Genomic DNA, 21,634 nt, shown 5'->3' with positions numbered 1-21,634 from the left:
GCTGGTAGCATCAGAGCCCAAAAGCTCAATTTGCACATTTCCTGACTGTACCTGATGAAACTAACCACTTGAATATTAAATTGAAACATGAACACTGCAAGATGAATACAAACTGCAGTAAAAGACAGTGCAGTAAAATACAGGTTTAGCACAGTAAACTTACTTGAGCAACCCCTTACTCATCTGTCAAAAAATCCAGAAACCATTAAGTAGACACAAGTAACATTAAATTGGATACCGCCCTGTCCACCCAGAGAGTGTTTGGTGCTTGAGGGATGAGGGGGGCAGAAACCTGTATAGTTGTGGGGACTGAGGCAAAAAAAGGGTTAAGCGTGGTAGAACTAATAGGGAGGAATAAACAGCTGCAGCACTGTTTTGGCAGAGGATGAAGTTGTGTGAAGCTACTCCCTAGATAAGGAGGTGCTGCTCACAAGGAAGAGAGATTCCCTTTTCGGTGGGAATGTGATCTTTTAGAGTACGTGATGGTGTAAACAAGTAAAGTAGAAAATTACTGGCCTTGGTAGAAAAGTATATAAAGAGCACGCTTGCTTAATAAAGCTGATTTTGATTTCGATCCTGCATATTGGAGTCTGTGCATGTCAATCGCCACAAATGGTGACCCCAATGTGATGCTAAGGAAGAAGACGACATGGGGATGGAGCCCAGTGAAGCTGAAGACAGCGGGCAGAGCTGTTGACGGATCCGGATCATATTTAAGAAGACACCTGTAGTAGGTGAGCCACTGGGCGACATGATTCAAAGGGGCGATTATTGCGGAACAGAGCAGCCGCGTCGACACTCAGCTGAACGAAGAAGGTGGAATCTGGGGAGCCAGGAGACAGCCTACAAGTCTGGACAAAAACAATCTCCTCAACAAGTGAGGTGAGCAGCTGAGAACTAACAATGGGTTCCTCTATGTCTACAGAGGAAAAATCTATTGTGTCTATTTTGGTGGCTTTGTTTCGAAAGAGGGCAGTTAAGTTTGAAGAACATGTGTTACAAATGCTTTTAGTTTGGCTTAAAACTCATGGTTGTTCTGCGGAGGCACAATCGGTGTTTAGTGTCCCTGTCTGGCATGAAGCAGGGCAGAGGTTATTCAATGCTGCATCAAAAGGAGATCAGGCAGCAGCAGAACTGTTAACCTCGTGGCACCTAGTGTTTGAGACTTTAAAACAAATCAGATCAGACCATTCCATAGCGGAAACTGCTAAGACAGCATTAACTGCACGAGAGCCCAGGAGATTGGGCATCTCAGACTGAGTTTGTGGTTAAGGAAAGTTCGGAGTTAAGAGATTGCCCTGATCCAACAAAATCTAACGCAGATGCTTCAAAAATTAAGCGACAGCCTCACTCTGATTTGCCAGGATTTTATGAATCACCTATGAAGAAGTCTAATACTGCAAGTTTCACAGAGGAAGGTACTATGTTAGCAGACTTTAATGAAGATGTCCCTTTTCAATATGATCCAGTTGAAAAATGGAGGCAAATAAAGCAAAAGGCACTAAACAGTGGAGATACAGAATGTGGAAATGTAATAGCGTGTCCCATCTTACGATGAACAGATCAGCCTAATGAGCACTCGCCTTTTCCTTATGAAGTAATTAAAGACTTGAGACTGTTATGCAAAACGGGTTAAGTGCACCACATACTCAGAGTTTGTTGCAAGCAATATTTTTGGGGAATGATTTAACACCCTATGATATATGGCAAATTACATGTTTAATACTTACTCCTACGCAAATGGTATTATTTGAGTCAATGTGGAAATCTGCTTGCCAAGTGGCAGCCCTTGCAAATTTGGAGAAGGATGATGGGGATCTTTTGTGCAGAGCGGCCTTGCCACAATTAATGGGGGAGCCACCTATAAATACACCCCAGTTGCAAGCACGTTTGGCTCCGCAATTATTACAGCAAACAACTACACTAGCTTATCAAGCCCTTCTGAAAGTCCCTGATAATGGGAAAGCTGTCACATCTTATGTAAAAATAAAACAAGAGCCGCAAGAGTCAGTTTGTCGACAGATTGAAAGAAGTGCTTGATAAGCAAGTAGCGAATGCTGATGCAAAAGAATCTTTGTTAATGCAGCTTGTTGTGTAAAATGCTAATTATAAATGTCAATGTATTTTGCATTCATTACAAAATCCGACGATAGTTCAAATGATTGAGGCATGTCAAAGAATTGGTTCTAACTATCATAACATGGAGATGTTGGCAACAACTTTTGCTGCAGCAGTGAAAGTACGAGGAAGTTGTTTTTTGTGTGGGCTGACTATAGCCCAGAGGTTACTTCGGTCTTTCACAAGTATGTTGCATGAATCTGTCAGGTCATTCAGAATCTGTGCATAAAAGCATTCAAATGTTAAAGGAGGGGGTCAGAAAATTGCAAGTAGACAATGAATGGAATTGGTTGAACGATTTGTTATCTGGGTGGGGAATTACAGGATAAATAGCCGCAATTGTTAAGACAGGATTAATGATATTGATCGTAATTTTTGTTATAGCATTAATTGTTCTGTGTTTATACTCTTGTCTGCAAAGGGCCCTGCAGAAGATGATAAACTCGGCATTTTTAATTGAAAAACAAAAAAGGGGGAGATGTGGTACTCACATATAGTGAGTACTAGTATAAGCCAATAGCAGAGGTTAGTGAAAGCATTAAAGTGAATGTGAAACAAATGGTAGTCTGAGAAAAGCTGATTTCAAAGTAAGTGAACATTGTATTGGAAAGAACTGAAGCATCTGTGCTGTTTGAAATAGTATATTCCAGGTTTCATGTATGACTCAGTCCCAGAGTAAAGACAGTACTTTATATAAAGAAACAAAACTAAACCTAACTAACTAAGTAAAACAATTCAAAGGTGAACAATTTTGACATTATTGCTTTTTAATTTTTAATGCTAAATTAATGGTGATCACAATAGGTGGAGTGGAAGATACGATGACTTCCCTGAATTAACACTTTTGAGTTGTCATCTGTTCTAATTTCAATTCCAAGAGACTGGATTATTTTATACTTTTAACTGATAGTTAAGAGATAGTTTTTATTGATTTTCCTTCCACATATTTATAATTGTCATCAAGTAATTTGTTAAACAAACTCATTGCTGAAAGTAAAAACCAAATCCAGATCTAAAGATGTTTCACATTTATTCCTTTTAAATAACACCACTGCTGGAACACTTCTGTTCTAAAATTCACTGGAAATCAACATTTCACTAGCCAAGAGCCCCTTAGCCAGCTCTGAGAAAATTCTTAGATGTTATTTAAGTTCAGTAGGTCCAGAAAATATCTGGCTGCCATAGGGTTTCCTTTCAAGCCAAAACAAATTCCACAGATGTTATCACTGAATAGATGTGCAGGCAATTAACAAGGTGACATAAAATCTACAGCCTGGACACTAGTTATGAGCATCCAAAAAACCCACTAGGGAGATTAGATGTAACTGAAAGAGAAGCCATCGCAATTGGGTCTTGAGATCTGAGGGTGAAGAAGGGGGAATAAATAAATAAATGTTATTTCAGATCTCTTCTAATCCTATTTTAAAGGCATAGAAATCTAGACAAACACTAAGCCACAGAAGTGTTCTTGACATTTGTTAATTACTTCAGCAAAGACAATAAAACCCATTTTTAAGTTATCATAACATAAACCATTTTGACTTGAAAACAGAAACATTTTTTACAGATCTAGTAAAACTTTTTATTATGAACCATGATATTTGAGTTTTCTGAAGAACAAAAGTAATGTCAATCTGTGCTTCAAATTATAAAGTGACAACATAGAGCAACTTTTAATAAAAATTGATTTTCATAACAATTTTTAATAAAAATGCAATTTTTACCACATGTGCAGCAGAGCTTCATTCCCCCAGATGGGGAAACAGATGTTTTTGACATCAAACACTAACTCAGTAGTATTTGCCATGATAAAATGAAGCCGCTAACCCCCTCCAACTGCAAGAATTCCTGTTTTCTCATTACATCTTAGCAGCAACTCCACTGTTCTCAAATTGAAAAAACGGCCTGAATTTTCCTGTTCACAATCTGTAAGACACATTTCATGCCTTTCAAAGATTTGGCAACTACTGTGCATGTCTTGTTTTCTCTTTATTCTCCTGATCTTCTATCTTGCTCCCAACAGGTCCTCTTTTAGAAAGTATAACGTGCAATAATCTGGACAATGAAGCATTACTACAGACTTTTGAAGCTTCCACACTGACACAGCATATGCTTTTATATAGTCAAAACAGCAAAGCAGGTCTGAACAAGTGCATTAATAATGCTGGTTTACAGAAGAATGTCAGTAAACCAAATAAAACCTCAGTGGTACAAGTTTCTGAAGATACTGACACTGCAGCTTAATGCATGGAGTACACTGTTACAACTTGGAAGAACACCTCATTTGATGTTTTCAATATGGTTAACAGGCTGTCCCAGACCTAGAGGCTAGACAACATTACAACAAAGGTTTTACAACTCTGAAGACAAAAGCAAAGATTAAACTTCCAAGGACAGTACACCAGAGACTACAAAACTGCTGCCAGGCTGTTAAATTCAGTTCTTCCCATTCAAGCAATCTTTGATTTCATACACAAAAAGTAATGGTTCTCTAAAGAAATAAAATATACTGTGAAATAGACTTTAAACAGGTGGACTGCTATGAATCTTTCAGACCACAAGCACAGGCTATAGAATTTACATCAAGGTTCTTCTAAAGGTGTGTGCTATATTGGTGTTTTCTATACCAATTTGAATAAAAGAGAAACCTCTGCTTCACACACATCACAGTTATTTCAAGCAGCATTCAAGCAGTTTGGTTATTTCTGGTCCCTCCTATTTTCTCAGTGGATGTTGAGACAGATGTTCTGAATTTCATCCAATCCCTGTTTCAAGCATGCAATCACAGAATTCTCACGCTTTTGTACTGTGCCTTGCACTGCAATCTTTGTTGTACCCCACGATTTATTTCGGCTTAGCTGTCTTAGTCCAGATCCAACAAGCCTATCACCATTGTCACAGTCTAATTCAAGGATTCATAACCTCATTTATCTAACTCCAGTAATAACACAACATTTAAAATGAATGTGTAGCGTGCAAGTTGTTCACAGAACTACTCTGATTCTGTCTTCCATTATATTCAGTACTACTCTGTCAATAATATTGACGCAGAACACAGTCACAGTAATAAACATCACCTGGTTTCAAAGACACAGATTCAATAAAGTGGTAACATCTTATTTAACATCATTTATTCATAACTTGTAAGAAAACCTCATAACTATGGCAATGCTCACAACATGGCTGTGTTCTCCAGTAAGTTTTGTTCACAATACTTATGGGAAGTTTTCAGCTAAAAAAAACTGTACAACCAGTCTATATTAATGAACAGCATATTTTGGGTACCACTGCTACAGCAGGTCAGGAATGTGCAAGTCATCTCAACATAAACCTGAACTGTGACTCAAAGTTACATTTAGATGCCTTAGAGAACCAATAGCAGAAAAAAAATCACCTTGTTAAAAGATAAGGAAAGGTACTCACTGTTACATTCCTGATGCTCTCTTCTACCTCCTGTACTTTTAAAGCACATTTTAAAGAGTGATTATGGCTATAATCAGATTTATATCAAGTGTTTTTATAAATTGAGAACAAGTTTTACCAAATCTCTTTCTCTGTTCTACATTGTAAGGGTATCTTTAAAAAGAAGATAAAATTTCAGAAGAGCTTTAAGAAATACTACTTAAGCTTAAACTTTATGAAACATTACAGAACAATTAAGGGATTGGCATGAATTCAATCCAATACTACCCATTTCAGCCTAACAGCTACAGGACTAATGGACACTTAACAAACATAGGAAAAAAAGCTCTTTCTCATAATACTGCGATGTTTTTTTGAAAATTTTCTCCAGCAAGGTCAAAATTTGCAATGAAGAAGTATCAGAATAAAAAGGGCAATGCCTCAACATATTAAGAGATAAAGGACATGAGAGCGCCAAAAGAAATAGGACCATTCATATCATGCCCAGGACAATGCCTGTAACCTGCAGGTGGAAAAGAATGTTTTATGCCCTGAACCTAAATGGAAACAAACACACTATCTGAGCATAATTTAGACTATCAGATTGAGTAGATCAAGTATTTAAGAAACATGGGAACAGTAAAAGTGAAGAGGAATTTCCATCATTTCTCATTGAATAGACACGCACAACATCTCCATGTGCAAAAATTGCTAACACCAATAGAATGTGTGACAGAAAACTTTGTTACTCTGTTCTGGATTTCTACTTGCACTGACCCATGTTCCCATGAAACTGACAATGAAAGTGCAGTGCTCTCTGATGATGAAAATAGGTATAATTAAAACCTAAATTCAGAAGATTAAAGGTATCTGGTACTAGTCTGCAGTCACTGATACATACTCTTAACAAAACTATACACTAATTATTTTCTATTTTAAATTACTTCTGATAATGTTAAGCTCCTTATGACACAATATGGAATTGGAAAACCAGAGGTACATGGCATTCTACTGCTGAATTTAATATTCAGTCACATAAAACCACAAATTAAAACTGAAAGAACAACTAATTTCAGTCCCATGTCTTTAGTGCTATGGAATACTAGCTTGTTTTATAATAAGCTTCTGAAACATATTTGGGTCCTAAAATACATTCCAATAAAAGTCAGCATAAAGCAGAAAGGATGATAACTGGATAAATAATCTCCATTATAATCCTGTATCAGATCAGCACTAGATGACCTTGGTATTAAGATATTACAAAAGCCAAACATTTTTTAGCACTTCAGAAAATAAAACAAACTTATTGCAAGAAATGGAGATCACATAATAGCTACACAGGTCAATATATGTAAGGTAATAGGGATGATGGAAAGCCAGGGATTTCTGTTTTCACTTTAGCATCCATGCACCATATGCAAGATACAAAAAGGAAACGGACTGAAGGAAAGTTCTCTCCTGATTTCAGTTTTGCTAATGAGCTTAATTTCCACTGTGTCAATTAAAAGATAGGAATTTCAAACCGAAAGAACTGCCTGTATTTAGGTAGTATGATTAAACGTATTACAGTAAGCACTACAGTTTCCACTAACAGTGTGAGATTTAGTCTGGGATCTACTGAACACCAAAAATTCTTTAATGTTACAGACTAAAAATTAGAAATTAAAAATATGATCATTTTCTGAGATCATATTAAATAATATATTGTTATTATAAATACAAACTTTCTGTCATAGCTGTTCATGATGCATTTCTTTAAAAAAAGTTCAAACTCACATGCCAGTATTTACAGTTCTTCTAACAGTACTTCAAAATTTGTCTCTTTTCATCTTTAAAAACAAAACATAATTTGTAACTGAAAAAAAAAATCTGCTAACATGCTATTAAGTATATCAAGTGTCAAGATGGAGGCAAACAGGCAGCTTTTTTGAACTTCTATTATTTTTATGACACACATAAGAAAAACAGTTATTACAGTAAACATCTCTATCAATTAACTCCAAAAACAACTTTCAAATATTGCCAATCTGTTTTGCTAACAGTGATTGACTTTCAAAACAATAATCTATTAAAAAATAACACATGCTGTGCTATGAGCATGGTCTATGTTCTATGTCCTTAATTCATAGAAAGTAGATTTTTAAGCGTGTGTTGTAAAATGAGGGTTACAATGAAGATGGCGACCTACTTTAAAAACTTTCACAGAATAATAAAGGACACTTGGTCCCCAATTTTTTTTCCAACACTTCCCTAAATTAAAGAGCCCTTATGTGCAGTTTGGGTTATTACTCATTTTTTTTGTTGTTTGGTTTTAAGAAGAAAGAAAGCAGCAATACATTTGGAGAGCTAACAGTCACAAAAGTGAATACAAAATACATTATTTTCGCTGAATACTACGTTTAAGAACTTCAACTGTAACTCTTAAAATTTATGTTTGGATGTGGGCATTGAAATGTTTTTTTGAGGGAGGAATTTGTGATTTATATGGTAAGAGAGTTCTTTGGGAATTCTGCTAAAATATTTGGGATCTAAACATTACGTGTTTTCTTAGCTTTAAATTCCACTCAATCTCTAGCTAAAATGCATTGGCAGCAGATCTCAGAATTCTCTTACCCTTCAGAAGACGGCAACTTATGAGGACTATCAAGATATAACAAAGCTATGTAGGGGGAAAATGAGAAGGGCCAAAGCTCAATCAGAACTCAGCTTGGCCACTGCAGTTAAAGACAAGAAGAAGAGATTCTTTGAGTATATCAATAGAAAAAGGAAGACTAGGGAAAATGTAGGCCCACTGGTGAATAAGACAGGTGCCCTAGTGGTGGAGGACGCAGAGAAGGCAGAGTTACTGAATGCCTTCTTTTCTCCGGTCTTCACTGCTAAAGCTGTCCCTCATGAATCCCACACTCTGAAGGCAAAGGGCAAGGTCTGGAGAGAGGAAGATTTTCCCTCAGTTGAGGAGGACCGTGTCAGAGACCACTTGGCCAAGCTGGACATTCACAAGTCCATGGGCCCTGATGGGATGCACCTGAGAGTGCTGAGAGAGCTGGCGGATGTTATTGCTAGACCACTCTCCGTCGTCTTTGAACGGTCATGGAGAACAGGAGAGGTGCCTGAGGACTGGAGGAAGGCTGACATCACTCAGATCTTCAAAAAAGGCAAGAAGGAGGACCCAGGGAACTACAGACCAGTTAGTCTAACCTCTGTCCCTGGGAAGGTAATGGAGCGACTCATTCTGGATGTCATCTCCAAACACGTTGAGGAACAGGAAGTTATTGGAAGTGGTCAACATGGATCTACCAAGGGTAAATCATGCTTGACCAATCTGATAGCTTTCTATCTGGTTGGCTGGATGAGGGGAGAGTTGTGGATGTCATCTACCTTGACTTTAGCAAGGCTTTTGACATTGTCTCCCATAACATCCTCATTAGGAAGCTGAGGAAGTATGGGCTAGATGAGGGGACAGCGAGATGGATTGAGAGCTGGCTGTGGGACAGAACTCAGAGGGTTGTGATCAGCGGCACAGAGTCTAGCTGGAGGCCTGTAACCAGTGGTGTCCCCCAGGGGTCAATACTTGGTCCAATTTTGTTTAATATATTCATTAATGACCTGGATGAGGGGACAGAGTGTATCCTCAGCAAGTTCGCTGATGATACCAAACTGGGTGGGGTGGCTGACACCCCATAGGGCCGTGCTGCCATCCAGCGTGACCTGGACAGGCTGGAGAGCTGGGCAGAGAAGAACCTAATGAGGTTCAACAAAACCAAGTGCAAGGTCCTGCACCTGGGGCGGAAGAACGTAAAGCACCAGTATAGGTTAGGGGTGGACCTGCTGGGAAGTAGCTCTGAGGAGAAGGATCTGGGGGTCCTAGTAGACAGGAAATTATCCATGGCCCAGCAATGTGCCCTTGTCGCCAAAAAGGCCAATGGAATCCTGGGCTGCATAGGGAAGAGTGTGGCCAGTAGGTCGAGGGAGGTCATTCTCCCCCTCTACTCTGCACTGGTGAGGCCACAACTGGAATACTGTGTCCAGTTTTGGGCTCCCCAGTTCAAGAGGGACAGGGAACTGCTGGAGCGAGTCCAGCGAAGAGCAACTAAGATGATTAAGGGCTTGGAGCATCTGCCTTATGAGGAAAGGCTGAGAGAGCTGGGACTCTTTAGCCTGGAGAAGAGAAGGCTGAGGGGAGACCTTATTATGGCGTACAAGTATCTAAAGGGTGGGCTGAAGGAGGATGGAGCCAGGCTCTTTTCAATGGTTCCAAGTAACAGGACGAGGGACAATGGGCACAAGTTAGAACACAGGAAGTTCCGTTCAAATACACGGAAACAGTTCTTTACGGTGAGGGTGACAGAGCACTGGAACAGGCTGCCCAGGGAGGCTGTGGAGTCCCCTTCTCTGGAGATTTTCAAGACCCGCCTGGATGCAGTCCTGAGTAATGTGCTCTAGGCAATCCTGCTTTAGCAGGGGAGTTGGACTAGGTGATCTCTAGAGGTCCCTTCCAACTCTGATAATTCTGTGATTCTGTGTGATTCTGTGATTCTGTGAAGAGTGTTTTGTTACAGAGGTTTTTGGGTTTGGCTCTGCTTTTCATCTGAAATCCAGTATTTACCTGTCGGTCTACACTGTTCTGAAAATAAGCCTGTTGCTTCAAAAAATGTAATGTTTCAAGCAGTCTGCTAAAATCTAGTATGACTCAACAGGATAGCAGATCAAGCTTCATGGTGTTTCATATGACACCAAAAATACCACAACTACCTGACAATTTGAACTGACTTAAGGGCTTCATAAGCTTACTGTTTTAAAATTGTTTCAAAATTTTCCATTGAGTTAAGTAAAATCTGGATCCCGTATCACCTACCTGAAACACTTAAATAGATGCTGCCCACATCTGTAATAAAAATGCCATCTGCATAAATTCTGCACCTCAATTGTTGGACTGAGCAGAAATGTGATCAAGCCCGCAGTCAACGCAGTACTGTTTGGTGACCTAGGCCTGCACAGTTCCAGCAGGAATGATTTTAGATTTGTGATCTCATGTAATTACTCTGTGCTTCTTTGTAATTTGGAGAAGGTAATGCTATCACAAAGAGAAGATATATTTCCGCAATTGTTATGACATAAGACAGCGTAAAACAACTTCAAGCTACGCTCTCTGATGCTAACCAGTCAGTCAGATTCCTTCTCCTAAATATTTTTTGTAACAAAATCTTCCAGTGAAGTATGTTCTCTAAAGACACATTCTGCAAATGAATCACGGTTTAATCAGCAGATAAGCCTGTTTTATACGCTTGTGTTATTGAATGGGAAAATTTCACACTAAAATTAACATCAGAAAAGTCTAATGTAATAAGGCTGTCATGTTTCATAAAATAAAACGGAGACTAATCCACTATGAAAACAATTGAAAAAAAAATAAATCAGTAACCTCCTAATTTTTACTACAAGTAAAAATGTCAACTTACCAGACTTGTGCTTCTTGTGTTTTGCTTTCTTTTTAATTATAAACAACTTGTTCTGGATCTCAGATTTATAAGATTTGAATGGGTGAAGATGAATCTCACGTTTTCTTTGCAAGTCATCAAGTTTTCTCTGTAGATTTTCATTTAGAATATCCTTCAACTTCTTTTTTTTCTTTTTCTTCTTTTTTGCCCGCAACTTATTTAGTTTCTTATGATTTCGCAGAGAATTCTCTAGCATTGTTTCTTTAGCAAATTCGTGGTAATTTATGTCTTGGTTGTCATTATGAGTGCCATTGACATGCATTTGGCAAGCATTCAGTGTGTTCTCCTTGAATGGACTGATTTCAGCTTTTACTCTGGCCATTTCAGCACAACCTTGTCCATTCTCCACAGTCCTTATTTCTCCTGAACTAGGGTGACCACCCATACCAACAATCTCTCCTGAACTAACCAAATTACTCAAGTTCTCTTTACAGCGACCCATTTTTTTGATGTCACAGACTCTTGAGGTTTTGATTTCACAGTTAACCTTTTTCTCCTCTGCAGTGATTCTAAAGCTACCTAAATGTGTTTTTATTTCTGGACAGGTAACAGTGGAGTCCATATTTCTCTCTATTTCTGTCTTGGAATGATGTAGCAGCTCTTCTCTACCATCAGAATTGACATCCCCATTGCTTTTGCTTATACATTCACGTTTTACTTTCTCCAATTTAATACGTGACACTTTTTTAACTTTGATGGGAGGAGATGGGAATTCAGGAGCCTGAAAAGGTTTTTGTTTGTAAATCCGAACATCTGCACCACAGAACTGTGGAAAATGAACATATGCATTTTCCAAGTAGTCATAACCAAGAATTACTTCTCTGCATTCGTGGATAGGCTGACCTAGCACTGCATCCTGAACATCCTTTTGTGTTTCATACACAAAATCACAGAGACCTTTTAGCAGCCACACTTTTTGGTAGAACGGGAGCTCGTGAAATGGTTTTTCCTCCAAGGGACTAACTTCTCCCAGGACCTTGAAAAACTGGGGACACAATCCAAGTTTTTCTGCAGAACTATTAGGATTGTCAGTCTGCCCTACAACGGTATACCAGTGTTGTACTTTCTGTCTGAGTGCTGCTTCCCAAGTCCTGTAAGAAAGTGTAGGCCTGCGATGTAATGTAGATCTGCGATGAGGAGGACTTAACAAAGAAGTCATTATTTTAGACAAAAAAGCATTACACTGAGGCATCAGAAGGCAACGTTCCAATTCATAGAATACTATTTCAGGTAAATTTAAGATCTGTTGCGCTAAACAAAGAAAATGACCAATAGCTGGAATCTCCCACATTGTCTCCATCCTTGTAGGTGCTGCTTGAGCTAAAAGTGACTTTTCCCATTCTTCTATTTCTTTCTGACTAGCTTCTTCTGCTTCTTTTCTTTCTTGCTCTCTCAGCCTATTAAAAGAAAGTTCACGAAAATTCAGATACCAGGTGAACAAAAAGAAACAGAGGAGAAAAAAATCAGAACTACAGCATGACAAACATACTCATCTAGAAGTAATAAAGAACACAATACATGAAGTTTTACTTCTGTTTGTCTTACTTTGGGTTACACTTTTCTTAAAAAAATGTATTCCCTTCCCCAATCTCTTTTTGGCAGGATTAAGTATTTCCAACAAACTACCCATACAAAAATCTCTGAAAAAAAATTCCAGATAAGTCTTGCTTTCAAACAGTTGCCCTGTGTCTTGTGTCACCTACCTCGTAACTCCGTTCCTCAGTACACAAGTACATATGCCTGTTATGTGCTTTATTTACATACAAAAGCCATTTTCCCTCCCACCCATAGGCATGTTACTAGTTGGTTTGCAATGGTGGTCAAAAAGGAAACAAATATCAGGATGCATGAAGAATGTGATGGAAAATAACACCAGAAATAAAATGTCATTACATTAATAAATGGTTTGCCCTCACCTGAAAAACTGTATTCAGTTCTCGTCCCCCTATCTAAAAAAAGGATAGAGCAGAAACAGTGGGTATTCAAAGAAAGAGATTATCAGTAATCAGAGGCCTGTAAAAACTTCTGAAAAATCTGGGACTTTACACAAAACACTACCAAGAGGAAACATGACAGCAATATACAAAACTAATATGGTAGACTGGGAACTTCTATCTACGTTTATTTGTAAATTCATCATAAAATTTAAAGGCAAATTTAAGAGGAAGAAAATCTTCCACTTGATCAAATGATCAATCATGCGTAGCTTACCACCTAATTTTCTAGAACACAGGATATGTTAATTTAGTTCCAAAGTGAAAAAGAGGACATCTGCATGAATCACGAGAATATCAAGGGTTACTAGTAACAGAAGGGATTTTTTCTTTAATGTTGTAATAGTAAACTGACATTTTTGCCTCAAGGCATGACCAGATTCCAAAAGATGGGATTAGGATACAGCTGTACTTACAGGAAAATTTTTCTAGAGCTCATCCAAAGCTTCGCTTATCTTTTTCTCTAAAGCTTCTACCACTGACCACTGCTAAAAACAATCACCTGCGTATATCACTACGGTGACCTGTTACTGGAATTTACATGTCCTTATTTCCAGACTGCTAACCTTCAATTATATTTCTTCATATAGAAGTAGCAAATAAATGCCATGTATCCACCCAAAACATCAATGCTTTCCAAATTCAGAGTAATGGTATATTAAAATCTTTCTTTTGACAATGTGAAGCTAACAGTGGCTTCTAGCATGAAGAATGTTTATTTGAAGCATTAAGTATTAACTAGATATCTCAATAATGTAAAAAATGTGAGAAACCTAGCTTAACCCACATTTTAGTATCAATGCAGGAGAAATATGCCATGACCACAAACTTAAAATTTGCATCCTTTGTGTATGCAAAATGACATATAATACAGCAAGATTCCACTGAATGCTTTATCCTATACAATTAAATTAAATTTCAAGTGACTTGTTACCATAATTTGAGCAGAAATTTTTAATACCACATACATGCATCCTTGTTATTTATATACCTATCAAATGCAGAAAGACAGATTCATGTAAAACATAAAATTAAAATGTAAAAGCAAACAGGTCAGTAAATTCTCAGCTTCACTCTCCCAATGCAACATAAATTTAACCATATAATGGATGTGATCTAAAGACAAAACCCTACTTTGCAGCACTAATTTAAACACATAACGAATATGGTCTAACAACAAAATCCCATTTGCCATTCTAGGTGAACAAACCAGTAAATTCAACGATACTACTTGCATAGGTAAATTAAAAATTCTGGTAATTAGAACAATTGAACAAAAGGAAAAACTGACAAGAAAAGTAAATCAGATGTTGTTATATATATACTTGGGGGAGAGTGCTTTTGCTGCTGTACAGAAGCTACTAGCTGCAAAATAGTGAAGTCAGCTTTGCAAAGACATCTTCTCAGTTTTCACGTGTGGAGTCTACCATAATGAATCTATCGCTTGGGGGAGGTCATAAAACATTAGATAAAGAAAAAAATTAAATAGATTGTGCAAGAAATGGATAAACTACAAGAAAGAAAAAGAGAACTCTCTACAAAGGATACTTATGTAACAAAAATAACAAAAGGATTTAGAATAGCATTTCCATGAACTACAAAACAGAAGATAAAAACCACACTTCAGGATAGTCTTCCAAAATATGCAGTTGAAAACAAGCTTGTAAAATCAATGTCAAGGATTTTGGAAAAAAAAAACTAAAAGTATTTTAAAGATTTTGTTTACTGCAGTTCTTTCTACTCATCATAAGATGCCTGTGCCTTACAAGACTATTTAAATATCCAAAGCAAAGGATTAGATACTAACTTGGACTTCCACAAGCTATTTCTTTAAGTATTAGGCTAAGCTTTGTAGAAAGGCACTTGCATTTGCAGCCTTACTTATCTGGGTCTGGAAGTATGTCACTCTTAGTGAGGCAGCTAAAGAGTCTAAACTAAGATATTTACTAGCTAAAAAGTATATGTATGCTGAGTGCTTAGCTGGATGGCCTGAAAGTGAGTGCTTTTTTATGTTCCTGATAACTCATCTGCAAGTTGGATGAACAGCAGGTGCTGCCTATCCAAACATAACTGATTTGCTAGCACACAAGCAAGGTATGCTACCACACTATACGCAATTTTATGGGGAAAAGCAGCAGCAGAGCAAGACCAGGAGGAAGGCAAATTTCAGTACAGTAGAAATTAAAATCCTAAATAGTTTACCCACTTATTTCAGTTGACCATCATATTCATAATTATACTCTGACACAGAATACCCTTTATTATAGCAACAAATTTGGACACTCATTCTTTTACAATTGTGATGAAAGACAAAGTGAGACAATCAATAATAATAATCAATAAAATAACCGGTATCCACTAAAGTAGCGCTTTAGTCCTACGAATATAGTTTATACCATGAATTATACTGGGATAAATTAAAACAAATAGGAATTCTCCATTAGCATTTTGTGGCCTGAAAAAAGATGTACATTGTTGTTCAGAATCACATATTTTTTACTCACATTTTCCTTGCAGATTTTGTATAAGCTTTAAACAGGTATAAATGCAATTTAAGTTCAGCAAACTTCATTTTTATTAGAAAAAAATAAGAGTGAGTGAAATCTAAATTCAGTAGTGAAAACGCACACCTGCCAGCAGACCAAGACAGTTACTATTAAAGTAAACGAGCTTATAAGCTTCATTTTCCTCAAAGTGAAACATATCACAATCAACGTTAAACACTGCCTAGAATTATATACCTCTTAAATTTATGAAAACCACAAAACCCCACAGAGTTAATTACACACACATTCTAAATTTGTTACCTAACTGACAAACTGAAATGCCACATCAGTGAGATAACAGGAGTGGCACTGGCAGAGGTAATTTGCTTCTGGCTATCAGTGAGGGAGCAGTGACAAGATCACATAATTAGACTGTAGTTAAGCACTATAGTAGTTTTTAATCTAATTGTTGCATGGCAAACAGTTCAAGGTATGATAAACTACAAGCTAACAGGAAATTGCTGTGGATGCTTTCAGTTACTATTAGAAGTTTCACAGTCCTGAAATAACAGCAGCCTTAATTTATTTTAAAGCTTATATGACTGTATCAATTTTTCAAGAAGGTGTAAATAAAAACCTAATTCTTACTTTGTGGATGCACTGTATTCAACTCTTAGCTTCATTCATGAACTTAAGACAAAGAGCACCACAACAGTTATTTACCTAAAAAAGCCTTAAGGAGCTAGCCCCTGTAGAGAACTAGGAATTATTTAAAACCAAAACAAAACAGTTTTTCGTCTTACCTCTTTTCCTCTTTTGCTCTCAGGTGTTCCTCTTGCCTTAGAACCTGAACTATCACAGACTCAAACATGCCTGTTGACAAGCCTACTAAATTGCGAGGTGTGGAACGACGTCTTGTTGAAATGCATGCTGTTCCTTTCTCATCTTCCAGCCCATAGCATCCTCTAGATGTTACAGCTATTGATGTTTTCTCTCTTAAATGCCTATAAGAAAAAAGCAAGCCAATTCACAATTACAATTTCCCTTATCAACAGCACTTCAATGCCTACACTACCAACCATAGATCAAGCATATTTACTCAGAAAAAAAAGCAGTTAGTTTTCACCTGCCATTTTTTACACATTGAAAGTTTCTTTACGAAATTTTAAACTTAAAAGCAACAGGCTAACATGAGTTCTGTTTTCACATCTCTTAAAAATGGTGGATATTTATCTCAAGTAACCAAATATTATTTGGAGATTGAACTCCCTATACTAATCCATAAATATTTCGAAAAAAAAAATATTTCCACAAGACCCGAGATAAAATATCATTTTCAGAAGACACCCAAAAATACTGTGGGGAAAAAAAAAAGTGCACTTGTTAGTTTGGGTTATGGGGTGTGTGTGCATTAAACAGTTTAGTTTTGTCAAAAATTATGAAAGATGAAAAGCAAAACACGACAAATTTGGTTGTAAAGTTACATCTCATCTTACAGTGTTTCAAAGTACTCCAGCAAAACTGGTATGAGCAGTAACACTCTCTCACACAACCTCTGAAAACATTTGAGGGGTGGGGGAAAAAAATCCAGCCTCCATTCTAAGGTAATTTTCTGCGGTTTGTAATACCTGGGAATCATACAACCAACACTGATCACTTCCCTTGAGTCACTTGATGGGGATCATTGAGCTAAATACTGCTCTGTAATGAAGAAAGAATGATTATTCCAAGAAGCAGTTCTTGAATTTCATTTTACTAATAAAATTAGTCCTGTTAAATACTGACCTGATTTGAGGTAAAACAGAAACAATTTTCTGTTCAGTAACTTCACTTTTTAGCTACACCTCTTCTAACTACTAAATTAACAGCATATTGTGCAGAAACTGCTCACTTTCAGAGTGGCAACACCTATGTTTATAGCTGATGCCCAGGCATGGTATGCAGAGAAACTCTTGCTATGACACCCAAGGCCAGATAACTTGGGTATCTGCCCCATTGCAGGGTCGGAAGCAGAAAAGCGTAGAGGGGTCACACCTGTGGTCAGGAGCGGACAGGACAGGTGACCCAAAACTGACCAACAGGGTACTCCACCCCATCTGCCTCATGCTCAGTATAAAAGCTGAGGGATCAAAGGGTCAGCCTCTTTCTTCAATGGCCGACGTCTGAGGAGAACTCTGTCTGTTCATCTGCCTTTGATCCCAATCCTAAATCTAGATCCAGAATCCAGTTCCCATCCACCACTCAGTCCAGTGTGGGACTTCCTCAGTGCAAATTGGTGACATGACTGTCATCCTGGGAGCTTGATACGGTTTTGTATATATTTCATTATTCCCTTTTTTATTTTATTCCCTTTTTTATTTTATTCCCTTTTTTATTTTATTCCCTTTTTTATTTTATTCCCTTTTTTATTTTATTATTAATATTTTCATTAAAGTAGTTTAGTTCCTTCTAAACTCATAAGTATCTCTCTCTCTCTCTCCTGCCTGTCTTTGGAGAGGTAGGGGAGAGCATCTGCTTTTCCACCTGAGTGGCCAATCCAACCCAAACCACAACAAACACTTAAAACAAATCTGTCTGAGCAAGAATTGTGAAATAACTTTGAGACTTCTAGATTCCATAATCCATTCTATATACAGTTGTTAGAAACTTTTACCAAGCTAGGTACACAGACAAACTGAAAAAAATCTTTATATATCTCTGAAGAATTAATCTAAAAGAGATTAATTATATAGTGAGGTAGGATTATTTTTAGCTCGTTTAATATTTCTTAATATTTATTTGAACAAAGACTGTGCACTTCTGAAAGAATGACAACAGCAATTGAATTTTTTTAGTAAATACATATATTGCTATTTGATGACACAGTACATAAATTGACTTCACTTTCTTATAGAGTTTCTAATAAAAGGCATTGAGCATTCTTGGGTCCTACCACATCAAATGAATAGTCATATAAGTCAAAGAGCCTTCAACAAAATGCCCTTCAATTCAATACAGTTGAGATGTTGCAGTCACACGACATACAGAAATGAACTTGGCACAAATCTTCCAAGCTGCATTCGGTTATCTATTTATTTGCCAGCAGTAACTCTTTTAAGCCAGGAATTCTGATTATTTTTTTTTTTTTTTTGTAAATCAAGTTTTGCTCAAACAAACTAGCAACGTTTATGCCCCATTAGGTTCAGCTCCTTCCCTTCTACTCCTGAACTGCCTCAACAGTGCTGTTAAACAAAACCAGTTTCAAATACAACATTGCTACACCAACACAGAACACATTAACTCTGGCTTATTCAGTTGAGTTTGGCACCACGCTCCTCAAATGTTCCTACTACACAAGCAAGGTTGTTCTTACGAGCTGGCAGTTAATGCTCTGTGTCACTAGCAAGTTTAAGTTTGACAGACATGCACAGCTTTACACATTTCCTAATACTGTTCCTTCTTCACCTTCACCCTTTGCCAAAAAATCCTCTTGGTTTTTACATGAAAAATACTATGCTGCTCAGAAGACTGATGGACCTTCCACTGTAAGAAGCCACCATGGTTTTCTGAATATGACAAAACCAAGCCTATGTCAGACTTATGAGAAAGGACGTATTTCAGTTGTGATTTAAGCTGGGATTTCCACTGTATAGCTTGACAGCTTTCTATGCTTCAGCTGCTTTGGCTGATAAACAAGTTCCTGCCATGGACTTCTATTTAAACATATCACAATTTCCATTTTGCCAGTCAAGACTATAATACGCCAAGTATTACCTTTCATTTTATGGTTATCAAAAAATATTCTGACATTAGATGACCCATTTCAAAGCAGGTACTTTGGCTGAAGATTTTATTCCTCCTTATTCTAAAGACAGTAAAAATTTCACAGACCGTAAAAGTCACAATTTTAAAGAGCAGTTATTTATACAGAGTTTGGGTAGTTTCACTTGCTTTTGACAGCATAAAATAAAGAAAGGAGCATTTGACATCTTGTCTAAACAAGTGTGCCTCCCATGTTCATAAAAGCCTTCTTTCAGAAGGAAAATCTTAGCCAGGAAATGTTGTACCCTATTTTGCATTTTGGTATTTTTGGGTTTGGAATCTCCAAAGCATTTTGAACTCAGATTTGGATAGTTCCCAGTAGGAAATGTTCTATTCATGGAAGTATTGAGAGTTCAAGGACTTGAATGGGAACTATTCAAACGGGAACCACTCAAGTGTGTTTTATTGTGGGTTTTTACATAAAACATTCAAACGGTATCTTTTAGATGAAGAAAGACACCCTCCCATTCTAATTTAAGTAAACAGCATCTGGCAGGGCCCCTATAGTTTTATACACCTACCGGGACAGCAGCGCTAGTTTCTGTTCCAGCATCATTTCCAGCTTCTGGGCCTGTTTGGAGAGCCAGTGATCTACACCATGCAGCCGGTAACATGTCTCCAGCATTAGCCGGAAGTCACCCACGAAATCTGCTATTCCTGTGTACTGCCCACTGGAAAATTTCTCTTCCATCTTCAACAGCCACATTCCAGCTGGCGACTGCTGAAAGGAGTGACTGCTGTTACGACCCGAGAGGGAGCCTGCTCCTTCTTCCCTGACGGATGCCTGATCCGCGAGGGGCTTCAAAAACGGTGCTGTCAGCGGTCGGTACTTCTCCATGAGAAACTCGCGCAAGATGCGGTATGCCTGCTGCAGCTCGGGGTTCAGGCTCTGCTCCCAGGAACAGCCGCCGCTCTTCCCTCCCGCATCATCGCCCTCCTTGTCCGGCTCCTCCTCCCCGCACCGAAGGCGGCTAGCTGCGGGCTGATCGGCCGACAAGTCTCCGCCCGTGGGCTCTGCTGAGTCCATGTCTCCCACCCCGCGCAAGCACAGGGCCTCGCCGGCTCCAGGGGGGCTGCCGGCCCCGGGCCGGCTCTTCAGCATCAGCTAGGGACCGCCGCGCTCCCCTCGCCCAGCCGCCGAATCAACGTCGGGCTCACCTATGCACAGAGACACGATTCAGTCCCTCGCCACGCTCCCCCGCGACGGCCTCAGCCCTGCCCCCAGCCGCGGGGAAAGGGGGGGGAGGGAAGGCGGGGTGGGCCGCGGCTGCCGCGGAGAAGGCAGCGGCTGGCCGCCGGCTCGGCCCGCCTCTCCCCGGCGCCAGCCTCCCTTGGCCTCCCGCTGGTGCGCCAGGGCCTCCGTATGGCCCCGCCTGCCCGGGGACCGCGCCCTCGCCCTCAGGGGCCGCCCCGGGCGGCGGGCAGCGGCGCATCCCTCCTCCCGCATCCCGCCGGCCTCGTCCCCCCCCCCCCCCCCCGCCACCGCCCCCTCCGCCTTTGCCGTGATGCGGTCTCCCCTCCTCCGCTCGCCCGCCTCCCCTCTCCTGACGGGAGGAGGAGGAGGAGACGGCGGCCGGCGGGTGCCGTCCCCGAGCTTGGCCGCCCCCCGTCTGCGCGCCGAGCGCTTCCCCTCCTCGCCTCACAGCGCGGCGGGACCGCCCCAGTGGCGGCGGGTAGCAGTGTCAGTTAACGGTCTGGCGCGTGCGGGGCTGGGGAAGGGAGGGGGCGCGGCGGAGAGGGACGAGAGAAAGGGACCCGGCACCCCACCTAGCGCGCATGCGCCCGGTCTGCGACGGCGCGCAGGCTGTTTTGGACGCCCAGGTGAGGCGGCGTCATCAGCGGGCGCCCGGCTCGGGGCGGGGCGGGGCGGGGCGGGGCGGGGCGCGGGAGGCCGAGAGCGCCTGCGCCACACGAGGCGGAGGGTGGGGTGTGTGTGGGGGTGTGTGTGCGTGCGTGGGTGTGCGTGTCTGCGTGTCTGTGTCTGTGTGTGTGCAGGGGTGTGTGTGTGTGTGTGGTGGGTGTCTGCGTGTCTGTGTGTGTGTGTGTAGGGGTGTGTGTGTAGGGGTGGGTGTGTGTGTAGGTGTGCTATTAGAGGGATTCGGTGGTTAAAGTGAGGAAGTTTGCAGAAGCGTTTGGTTGTACCCGCTGAAGAGCTTACCCGAGGAGTTGGTGATCTGTGAGTGCAAGGTAGCTTTCTGCAGAGATCACTCCACAGATGCTGTGCGTGTCACCATCTTGATGGGAATAAGTCCAACTTTGCAACATAAAGACGTGTAGAACTACTCCCCTGTTGTTACAGCACTTTCCCATTCTAAGGACACCAGGAAATTTTGGT

General features: G+C 39.8%; 1 protein-coding gene across 1 annotated transcript in view; it reads right to left on the bottom strand.

Annotated features, from left to right (window-relative positions):
• BRD10 (bromodomain containing 10) overlaps positions 1 to 20,401 on the bottom strand; it is a gene marked incomplete at its 5' end in the record, with an annotated part of 54,912 nt that extends 34,511 nt beyond the window's left edge. Inside the window, 3 exons of the mRNA XM_082497149.1 lie at positions 10,980 to 12,415; positions 16,302 to 16,502; positions 19,821 to 20,401. Of these exons, the coding sequence (XP_082353275.1) occupies positions 10,980 to 12,415; positions 16,302 to 16,502; positions 19,821 to 20,401 (2,218 nt within the window). The remainder of the gene's footprint in view (positions 1 to 10,979; positions 12,416 to 16,301; positions 16,503 to 19,820) is intronic.
• Between the last annotated feature and the right edge of the window lie 1,233 nt (positions 20,402 to 21,634).

The sequence above is a fragment of the Vanellus vanellus genome (genome assembly GCF_965231255.1).
Source record: "Vanellus vanellus genome assembly, chromosome: Z".
Taxonomy (NCBI): Eukaryota; Metazoa; Chordata; class Aves; order Charadriiformes; family Charadriidae; genus Vanellus; species Vanellus vanellus.
Note: the sequence above shows the minus strand (reverse complement) of the source record. Positions and strands in the feature narration are given on the sequence as shown.